Source organism: Aptenodytes forsteri, unplaced genomic scaffold (genome assembly GCF_000699145.1).
Source record: "Aptenodytes forsteri isolate BGI_AS27 unplaced genomic scaffold, ASM69914v1 Scaffold282, whole genome shotgun sequence".
In the NCBI taxonomy this organism is placed as follows: Eukaryota; Metazoa; Chordata; class Aves; order Sphenisciformes; family Spheniscidae; genus Aptenodytes; species Aptenodytes forsteri.
The window spans coordinates 3,787,202-3,799,001 of NW_008794089.1; the positions used below are offsets into that span (position 1 = coordinate 3,787,202).

At 36.9% G+C, this 11,800-nt stretch overlaps 1 protein-coding gene across 1 annotated transcript in view; it reads left to right on the forward strand.

Annotated features, from left to right (window-relative positions):
- The window catches only part of CNTNAP2 (contactin associated protein-like 2), a 972,464-nt gene that overhangs the window by 131,481 nt on the left and 829,183 nt on the right, over nucleotides 1-11,800 (forward strand). Inside the window, exon 3 of the mRNA XM_019470872.1 lies at nucleotides 899-1,092. Within this exon, the coding sequence (XP_019326417.1) occupies nucleotides 899-1,092 (194 nt within the window). The remainder of the gene's footprint in view (nucleotides 1-898; nucleotides 1,093-11,800) is intronic.

The following is an 11,800-nucleotide window of genomic DNA, read 5'->3' on the forward strand; positions in this document are numbered from 1 at the left end:
CCATTTCCTAATACTTATCATTATTGTAAATATATAATTATAATATCTATCTTAGAATTTTTATCATTCTCTGCAGTATCCAACTACATTTTTCCCCTTAATATTTTTTATTTCAGAAGAATAAAAAATTGCATTAATGTCTTAATACTACATGTATCTATGCATCATTGGCCGCCTTTATTTAGAACAGTTCAATGTAGTCTGGTGGCTGAGAAGAGCATTGTTAATAGTATTACTGTCAAGTTAATTCATAGACCCATAAAGAGCAATAACACTTCTGTGAAGCATCTGCCAATGTAATCTGTGACAGCTTGTACACCCAGCAGATCAAAACTGGATCCAGCCCTGCAGTACCTGCTCCTTTTTCAACTCTTCTGGTAGATCTGTCAGTTTGTGCACTATAGTGAAACATAGGAAGGCAGAGAGCTTGCTCTTATTTCCTCCCATTTTATCTATATTATCTCTTTAACATGAAATGCTATTGAAAAGGCATACAAAATCCAAAGATTGTTATTGATTTGTGCCAACTTACTCTGACAAAGTATTTCATGGCAAATTGGTCAACCCTTGAACAATTATAATTTGGCAAAAACTAATAAACTGTAATTAAGGCATTATAAAGGCATTGATTCGTTAGCAGGCAGCCCATTAAATCATTATAATTATATCATAAAATGATTAAGGCAACAGAGTTAATGCATTTGAAGCCTGTGCTAAAGATGCATTTCTAAAAAAATGTGCAATCATATTTGTGTGTGTGTGTGTGTGTGTTCAATTTTTTTTGGTATTATACTCCTCTCAGCTGGGCTGCCTTCCAGCAATCAGCGTCTTCACAATGTGTTCACTTCAAAGCGAGTGTTTGAGGTCTAAATCTCTCTGTTTTGTTTCAACCCAACAGGTGCAGGAGGTTGGTCTCCATCAGACAGTGATCATTACCAATGGCTGCAGGTGGATTTTGGGAACAGGAAGCAGATCAGTGCTATTGCGACTCAAGGCAGGTATAGCAGTTCTGACTGGGTCACTCAGTATCGGATGCTCTATAGTGATACAGGGAGAAACTGGAAACCTTACCACCAGGATGGAAATATCTGGGTAAGTCATTGGTGTAAAATGGAAGCATACACTGTAGCGATGTTGATTGACTGTGTTTTTAGGAACTATATACCTCGTACAACTCTTCAGTGTTGTTTTTGTCAGGACAGAACAGAGCTTAGCTCAAAACATAATGATTCAAGTTGCAGCTGCTGTCAGGAGGCCTATCCCTGGATTAGCAAAGCCCATTTGGGATGATGGTAGTTGTCAGAGCATGCAGATATTTTTTGGTTGTTGGTATTCCTCAATGAGTCTCTTATGCTTTGGCTTTCCTTTCCCTGCCTTTTCTTTTTACTAATTTCATGGAGTAAATGTGAGACACAAAATAGTTTTGAAAATTCTTCTCTTAAACATAACATTTTGGAAGGTAATTTGTTCTTTCTGTGTATGTGTGCTGGGGAGCAGTTTTATCATGTATGTATTGTTTTCCATATAGATGCTATAGGGATATTTATGCTATAATGATTTCAGCAAAAAGTATATAATTTGATTTTGTCTTTTACTTTTTTCTTGGATAAGCTGCTAATTTCATTCTTGCTGAAAACAGTAGCCTTCCATTTTGCTGACAAAAAAATGATAGCTATTACTTAACATGCCTATCCTCGTAGCAGTTCTTTCAGATGGTTATTCTTTTTCAAAAGTATACTTTGAAAACAGTAAATGCAAAATGCTATCATTCTTTCTGAAACCACATTAAATTGATTAGCTATTATGCCTCATCAGAAAAATACTGTCAAAGCAGACAAGATTTACCATTGTCCTATTTTATATTCACATTTTTGCCAGGTGCTTCTTTTATTAAGGTCTGTTATTAAAAATGAATGTCAAATGTAGAGCATAAGGTGAATGGTTTAATCTGTAAAAGAAAAAATCGCTTAATATGTGGAGTACATAGAGGCAGTCAGTTTTTATTAGTGTTTTGATTTATTGAAAAAGCCTCATCCATGTGCCAGATAGGATTCTGAAAGAGGGAGAAATTGAAGCCGGGGGGGCAGACAGGAGTGAAGAGAAAAACATTGGGTGCTGCTTTAGATTACTTAGGACTCGGTGGTATGAATGTTGTTCATTGGGGGGGGGGGGGGGGGGGGGTTGTGCTTTCTTGTGCTTAAGCTTGATAAATATAAAAAGTTTCTCTTTTAAGGCCGCTTATGTATATACAAATACTTGGAGCCTTTAGTGTTTATATTATCTCAGATGTAGAAAAGCTTCTCCAACAACTACTATTGAAATAACGAAGAATCTGTCTTGGGAGAATGGGAGAGGGCTATGCAGCTGGCTGAGTGAACGATATATAAAGCAGGACAGTTAGGCTGAGGAAAAATCTGTTGTTAATACCTTGAAGGGAAAATCTTTTGGGAACGCATGATTTGGTTGATTTAGTCACAGCTGTGACTGTTTCCAAAGTGGCCCACCTTTCTGAGGGCTTTGTAGAAAGTCTTTGTTCTTACATTGCTTTTTAATACAGAAACACTGAAAGCTTCTTCATGAAAGAACATTTCATTTTTCTTTTTATTAGCAATTATGTATGATTGGTGAATTCAGGGGGAATACTGTTGGTCTGTTATTGACCACCGATACTACTTGCAAAAATGTGTAATGAGTTATGCAGAAGCCTGCTACTTCTATTTGGAATGCTAAATCTTTGGGTTATACTTCACAAGCTGTTTGCTGCAGTACTGCTACTGTTCATGTCCTGCAACTTTTATCCAATACTAAAAAAGCAGTTTAAAAAAAAAAAAAACAAACCTACCCTATCCCAGCTTTCTTTTTAAGAATAAATCTGAGCTACTAGCAAAAAAACCCAGACCCCTAAGGGTTTTGACTCTACTTCTAACTTGCCTAAAACAGCATTGTTTCTGTTGTTCAATGATGTCTGAGCCTTGGTTTAATCTTGAAAACACTGTGCTTATTAGCTATTAATAAGTCTTAAACTTAATCAGTTCCCAAGGCAGGGGAGGTGCCTAAGCATGGAAAAATACTGTTGCACTATTGTAGTAGTGTTATGAGGAGACAGACTTCCCTGATGTGGAAATGGGGTGGTGCAGAATTTCCCATCACATCTTCCTCTTAGTGTCACTTTGTACAAGCAATAAAAGCAGCAGAAGCTGTGAGGGCCAGATCAGACCACATAGGCCAAGTATCCAGCATTGGCAATTTAAACTCACAAAGTCAGATTCTTCCTGGCTGAAATGACTGTGATGATCTTAGAAAATCTCACATGGTTCTGGTGCCCTTAGAAATCCTTTTAGGAAGTGTTTAGTCTTTCCCTTTGGATTTGTACCTTTTAGAATTTTTATCCACAAGAGAAATGCACTATGTAACCTTTGATTAATGTCCCTCTTCCATCATCTCTGTGCCTGAGTGTCATTGTTTCCTGTGAACAGTAAATTTAAAATTAAAGGAGAAAGCAAAGGAAAAGAGGAGAATAGAAGTAGAGTTCAACAATATTTAATACTAAAGCAGTTATGATATCAAATGACACAGCCAGAGGACGAGATACGGGAAACAGAAGGAAATAAAAATAAGCTTGCTAGATGAGTTGGAGAGAGAGCAAAGGAGAAATAATTTGCAACAAAGATCTAGTTAGGAACAAACCATGATAATCTGCATAAAATGCTGAAGTGGCCCCCTTCTGTATGCATTAGTCAGGGAGGAAAAGAAGTTCTATAATTATCTCCTAAGTAGGAGAGAAATCAAAAGGCTCTCAGGAAGTCTGTGACGGGGAAAGTGCTTTCAAGGTGAATTTAGAGTAAGCTTCCCAGTTCTGTGAAATAGATTTTTCTGACCCCACCTCTCCTGGGCTTTTGGATATTTTCAATTTCCATTAATTTTAATAAGCTGAGTGAATGTGGCCTCTTTCCATAAAATGCCTAGCAACTAGGGAATTTTGATCACCTCTCCTACCTTCATTCTTGTAGTCTGAGATTCTAATTTTGATAGATCATGAGGTTTCCCTTCATATGTCAATCCACTGGGGTGTTTCGTGTACACAATATATCTTTGTTTGGGTATAGATGCTCATTTTGGTTTCTACATCAATGCCATCTATCTGTTTGCCTAATGAATACATACCAGATGTGATTCTACATATAATACTATTTCTATTTCCTAACTCAGACATAGATGATGTAAATGCTTCACACTAAGCATAATGCAAATATGCCCTATAGGTATAATAAGAAAATGTTGATATCTTATGAAAATATTGAAACTCAAATTATAAGCATTAGTGGCAGAGCTGAGCACCTCTAAGATTCAAGCCTTTCCTAAAGGAAGTTGGAAGATCCTTGGTACAATTGAAGAGGTCTTATGAGATATCATCTTTTAAAATTTGATTACTCTAGTAGAACTTGTGATCAGCTCTCATTCATCTTGTTGTCTTATTCTTGGGGATATCAAAGTCAGAGTGATGAAGGAGAAAGTGTTACTGTAATTGAGTTTAAAAAAAAAACTTCTGATGGGAAAGGTGGAGTGCAGACCCTTTGCATGTGACCTCCAAATTATATTCTGTAGTTGACTCTTATCTTCAGCCTCAGTGAACTTCAGTGGAGTTGCAAAGATGTGAATGAAAGCAGATTCTGTTTTTTTTACAGAAAATTTAGCCCTGGACCAAGTGGCTGCTGCTTCAGTTGAAAGCAATTAAGTTTTGCAGGTTTTGTTGTTGTTTTCTTTCAGTTTTAATTAAACTTAAAGTGTATTATGCATAACACCTGCTTTTGTTGTATTTTTATTACTGAAAAGATATGAAGTGTTTACATAGCTTTCACTGTGAAGAATGATTTTTTTGAAAGGAATTTATCTATTTACCTACTGGCTTTAAACACAATTCTTATTTTTATTTTTTTTTTTTTTTTAAATACTGCTCGTTCTGTTCCTTTTTTAGGTGAAATAATCAGAAATCCAGTAAGTTAACTGTAAAACGAACTTTGCATTTCTCTGGGCATTGAGGAGCAACTTACTGTTTGAGAAATGCAGTCTCTTCATTTACATGGTTCCCCTTGGTATTGAAGGAAGGAAGTTGGTACAGCACAGTGGATTTAGCTTGCATAGGAAAACAAGCTCTCAGCATTTCAGAGTATTTTGACGTAGTATTGAGCCAAAATTCATTGTGAAAGAAAGCACAAGTGAGTTGGATGATTAACTTTTTCAAGCTGTGTGAGACTTCAGATATTTAATACTCTTGGGTGCCTTTGGAAATACCAACCATCAGACAGACCTAAAGTAACATTTAATGTCTACGTAGATATAAGGCAATCATTTGCAGCTCTATCTAGCTGAAATTATGTGGGAGCCATCTGCTCAGTGTTTCTGTTCATCCTGACATGCTAATTCTGGTTAGATTATTCAGAGAAAAATCTGTAAGCCTTATCACATTCCCAGTTCCTTCTACCTGCTCTACAGAGCATCATTTATAGCTAACCAAGGGCTTACTTCATATGTCTTAGAGTACAATGATTTGTGTATGGCAACTACAAGTGAAGAAGAATAAATTCTAGCATACACCCACTCTGTTAGGACATGCAAGAATTATTTGCTTTGTAAAAACTGTCACTGCTTTTTCTCTGAGAGACAACTTATTTCCATGACCCTAAACTAAACAACATTAATGAAGGATGCTATGAAAGAGTTCTTGAGTTTGACGCTTACTGCTGCTCTCCTTTTTTGTGATTACTCCATAAGATCTTGAGTGGAAACTTACATCATAGAAAGATTTGCTAGGTTAATGGGCTTATGGGCCTGGATTTTTTTGTTTGGTTTTTTTTAAAGTGCTTCTATTGAATTACATTATCTTATTAAACCAATTTAGTTTATATGACATTATACTGACTTGCAGTTATGGGAGAATTTAAAAAGTATGAAATGTGATTAGAATGGTCTGTGACCTGCCATTTGTTGTTGCTGGGCTGCTACTAGAATATCAGATACTGTGCAGACCTATTTAAACATGACAAAGTGGTTTGATATATTAGTCAGTGCAAAAGTTTTGACTAGTGTTTATAGCAAGGCTCTGAAGTCTTTTGGGAATGTTTTGAATTTATTGTTGTTTTCTATTTAAGGATGCCCTGACCTATCCTGTCTGGAAAGATTTTTATGGTATCTTGCCATCTCCATAGCAATGCCTGCAAGGTGACCGGTGTCATTTTTACTGGCTCTTAATTCTCCAGGTATTTTATTACTAGAAACACCTTTTAAATTTTAACTTTTCTTCCTTGTGGGGAAAAAAACCCCACCAAACTAATTTTTCTTCTGGAATCTCCTGTATGCCTTTTCTTAATTTCATTATACCTTAACTTGCCTGGATGTTATGTCTCTGAGTCCCTGTCTCCCATGCCTTTATCTTATAAAGATTGCTCCATTCACTTGCAACAGCCAATATCACCTTTATGGGTGTATTGAGTGAGTGAGGTGTTGTAACTCCCACCGAAGTCAATGTCTCAGCACTTAGTGCACATTGCTAACCTATATATTGAGGGCCCATGACTGAAAGGGTATGGATACAGGAAAATATTTCTTTTGCTGCAGTGAAGCTAAAATCTCTTATAGATCTAATGTAACAGTCTCTGCTATTATGTCAAAAATATAATAAAGCGTTGATAGGACACGCTTAGAAATTCAGGCAGTTGCTGACGGGGAATTTTTAGAAACCCTGAAGAAAAGAACTTTACAGATAAGCATCATTGCTATCCTGATGAAGCCTGTTTCCTAATCTCCTCTTCTCTGTGTGGAAGCTGTATAAATTTTAAATCATATAAATTTTTAATGCATTTAGAGAAACACACTTGGGGTTATCTGAAATATCATGGCAAAATATATCTATGCCAAATGCTGTCACAGCCAAGGACTGTATTTGTATTAAAATGACAGAAGATCTGATGGCCTTTTAGATGTTGCAATACTAAGATTAACACCAAAATGGGATAAACAGTAATGCTATTTTAAAATCCTGACTTTTCTGAAAAACAAAAATAGATACTTACAGGACTCTAACTAATAATGTATTTTACAGATGAAGCTATGGACCTTCTAAACATATTTTTGTTTAGAATCCTTGAAATCACATGTTTTGTGCAGGAAGAAAGACCTTTTATGGGATTTTTTAGCAGAAACATGGGTTCATGAGTTTGCTTATAATTTTAAATAATGTTTGTTAAGGCAAAGAGACACTGACATTGTGGAAATGGATTTGATCAGATGGAAAGTTATGATTTTTTTTCACTGCAAGCTACTTATCCTGTTTATGAGAGAAAGATTCTATAATTGTATTAGGCTATCTCCAGAGGCACAAGCAGAGCTATTTTAATCTATCACAGAGTATGCCAAGTAGACAGAAGACAAAATTCCTCCTGGTGCGGTAGCAGACAGTGTCCGAGCCCTCCCTCGATTCTGTACAGGCCGTTAAATAAAAAACAAATTGGGATAATATATTAGAAGTTTGCACTGTAGTCTGCTAGAACGTTTCCATTCTAAAGGATTATTTTCTAATATGTTGTTCTTAGCCTGAGGACTGCTTGTCTGTTTATGTTAAACCATCAAATTTTAAACACAGATATCTAAAAGCAGGGACCTAAATCCATTTTTTAGCTCTCAGATGTCTTGATTTTCAAATACCTTACAGTGTCATCATCCCACAATGAATACAATGCACAGGTCCTTAAGCAAGCCCGCAAGAGTGCATTGTGTACTTTAATCAGCTAAGTAATGACAGTAGTCATAGTCATGGCTGAATAGCATCACGTCAGCTAACAAACCTTTGTAAGGCGCAGGCTTTGTAGCTCATGCATAGCACCGAGCAAGACCCACACTGGCTGCTGCCCTGGGTTTACATAACAGTAGTGCTCCCAATTCTCAGCTGGTATGTACAGAGCTGAGCTGAATGCATCAATAGGCTCTTAAAACTCCTAGCATATTTCTGTAGGTTGTCCTCAATCCCTTCTAGAAAGCCTGAACACTTGTTTAGGTGATTGAACCAGAGCTGAATTTTCAAAGTTTTTGAATTTTTACAGGTTCTCCATAGACACCCATTTGAATGTCTAGATTAAGATCTACTGAATGTGACTGAATAAAACAGACTGTAGTAATTTCCTTGCTGCTTGTCAGCCCTCTTGTTTGGCTACCATGTATGAATATATCAAGTAATTTATGTGGCTGTCATAGCAGAAGGCCAGCATATGACCAAAAATCTGCTTTATGGCACTCCTGATCTTTTATTGTTGATAGGTATTGATTTTTATATTTTATCATATATTGAATAAAAGGTAGATCTAGCATAGTGTAGCAAATGTTTCATCTGATAAAAGTCTGGTTAGAAATAGAAGTTCTAGTCATCACCACAGATTTAAACAACAACAAAAAAATCATGATACAGATATTTGACATGCCTTAAGTTAAATTAGAAAATGTGGAGTTACAAATCATGAGTCTTGCCCATATATTTAGTCATTAGGTCGCATGATGTTAAAATACTTCTGCGATGTATTTGACATACATACTACGCTTCTATAAGTAGCTGTCTGTAGCACTGTTGAAAAGCTGATCTGCCAAGGACTTTCTTAGTTCCTTCCTATTTTTTCCCCATGAGGGTGATGAAACTCCAGAACAGATTTCCCTGAGAGTTGCAAGGGTGCTGAACCAAATGACCTGCAGAAGATTCTTCCAGCCTGTAATTCTGGATGTTGTCTGAGATTTGCCCAAACTGCTAACTGTTGAAATGAAGAGGCAAATCAACCCTAATATATTCTGTGCTTCTCTCCTCTTTGACTCATGTGCCTTTCATTTCTGTCTGCAATTTAAAGCTGGCTTCAGTTTCTGTAGTGAGATGCACCATAGAATATCCTTAAATGTTAGGAAACTTCAGATGTTAGTTCTAACTTCAAGGCAAAACTCATCCATAGTACCAGTAACCTAATTGCAGTTCAACATTTCCCTCTCAATAGTGCCTTTGCAAAATGATTTACGTTCTGATCCAGCAAATACTCCCATGCCTAACTTCAAATGTTGACATTAAAGTAATAAGACTTAAGTGTTTAAAATTGAGTATACACAGTCAGGGAGTGTGTCCAAGTGTGTTGGTACAATACTTGGAAAAAAGGATCAAAGGTCTTACTGAAATTCTTTGGGAAGTACTGTTCTACAGGTAATAAAAAACTTAATTAAATGTTAGGCAGGTGTAAAGCAGGAAACATTGTCAGCTTTCATTTGCTTGGCACTGGTAAAAATGAAACTGCACAAAGCTGTGATGCATCAGTCCGGGTGCTTATTTGATGGATTTTTTAAAAAGGCTTGTTTTTTCCTTTATTACTGAACAAAAAGATCCTCGTATCAGGAGAGCTCTTAAAGTGATGCAGGTATGCATTGCAAATTTTAAAATCCTCAGATTGGGAGACAGTCATAGACAGTATTTTATGTTTCTCTAGAATGTGCTTTTTGAATCGTCTAAAGATTTGTGTTTGGTAGAATAGATAGGTTTGTGCTAGTTCATGAAAGATGTGGTTGTGGCAATTCCCATGAATCGAAGGCATTTGCTGTATTACTTCTGTTGCCTGTGAGGTCTGGTATGCCGAAAGCATAGCTTGTAAAAGGTCTCCCATTTGCCTCTTGGCTCATTAGGTGTTAACTTCCCAGTGAAGATGAGCATAATTACCTAGGAACAAGTAATGTTTGAATCCAAAACCATTCAATTCCATGTAAGTTTTTGGGCTTGTGCACCTGTGGAATTGTACCTTTTAGCCTCTGGTCCTCCCTGGAGATTGGTACTTTTTAACTGGGGAGACGGAGCTTTGCACAGAAAAAAGTGAGATAATGCACCGTGGGAGGTTAACAATTTCAGACCAAATCCTGCCAATATACTTGTAAGTGCCTGACTTCAAAATCAACATGGTTGTTCAAGTAAGATTACACAAAAGTATTTACTTGCACAAATACATGTGATCTGAAGCCCCCTTAACACTAGAAAGTGGACTCCTTCCTTCACAAAAATCACTTTCTATTCTTTTTCTTGGAATTTAAAAATAAATTTAAAAAAAGGAAAAAAAAAAAACCCCACCACATTTCTTTAGCAGTGTATAAACTCTGGTTGGCTTCAGAGCAGAAGTGCATTTTAAGGGGAAATTTGACAATGCTGCTGCTGATGCACTACATGTCTGTGGCTGTATAGATAACTTCAGTCTGAGGGTTCTTAATCTGACACCTTTCATGAGCAGTAAATTCACATTAAAAATATGAAAAAGTTAGACTCGTGCCAAGAAAACTCCTACGTGCTATTTCTTCAATTTTCTTCTTGCTTTTTTTTTTTTAAATATCCTCAGACTCCTTAAGATAGTTAGAAAATAGTACATTGCTTCTTGACATAGATCCTATTCAGAAAGGTATATAAGGAAGCCCTTAACTTTTAGCTGGAACTTCATTCTTCTTGGGTTCAATAGAAAGCGTGAGTAAATTAAATATGTGCTTTCCTGAAAAGTGTTCCTTTTGTATCATCATACAGTCTATACTCTCTATGGTATTTTACAGATTGTTTTTGTATAAAATAATTTGCTATAAATAGTCGCTATTTTAGGTATGATATTTTTCACTACCTTTTTATAGTGTATGTGCTTATGCACACAGATTATGAGTTAATCTTTACTAAAAACTGTTTTAGTAATGTGAATAAAAGTAAAAAAAAATTACACAAGTTTCTGAATTGCAATACATCAGTGTTAGACACAACAAACCTGTTCAAGTGAGACATTACTGTGGATTAATAGTGCTGTAAATTTAATTTGTTGTAGACAAATAGAGGAAAACTTGCTTTAATTTGCTTCCAGTCTCTCAAATGTGTCTATCACATAGCTTTATTTTATGTACATAAATTTAACTAAAATTACATAATATAAACTTACAAAGCTATAATAGTGTTGTGGTTTAACCTCAGCCGGCAACTAAGCACCACGCAGCTGCTCGCTCACTCCCCCCCAGTGGGATGGGGGAGAGAATCGGAAGGGGAAAAGTGAGAAAACTTGTGGGTTGAGATAAAGGCAGTTTAATAGCAAAAGCTGCACACTCAAGCAAAGCAAAACAAGGAATTCATTCACTCCTTCCCATGGGCAGGCAGGTGTTCAGCCATCTCCAGGAAAGCAGGGCTCCATCATGCCTAACGGTTACTTGGGAAGAAAAAAATGCCATCACTCCGAATGCCCCCACACACACTTCCTTCTTCTTCCCCCAGCTTTATATGCTGAGCATGACGTCACATGGTGTGGAATATCCCTTTGGCCAGTTTGGGTCAGCTGTCCTGGCTGTGCCCCCTCCCAGCCCCCCGTGCACCTCCAGCCTTCTCAGTCGGTAGAGCATGGGAAGCTGAAGAGTCCTTGACTAGTGTAAGCACTACTTAGCAACAACTAAAACATCCCTGCGTTATCAACTTTGTTCTCATCCTAAATCCAAAACACAGCACTGTACCAGCTACTAGGAAGGAAATTAACTCTATCCCTGCCAAAACCAGGACAAATAGGTTTTGCATTTGTGCAGTTGCAGGCAAAATTTGTTCATATTGATCTTTAAAACCTGATGTGGAACCATTCCTCCTAGCACTACAAGTCTGCAGCACAAAATACCACGACAGAGGAATAAGTCTTGGCTACTATAGCAATAAAGGCTCAGTAAGGGCTAAGTCTTGTCTTAGCCATATGTGGTGGGTTGACCCTGGCTGGACGCCAGGTGCCCACCA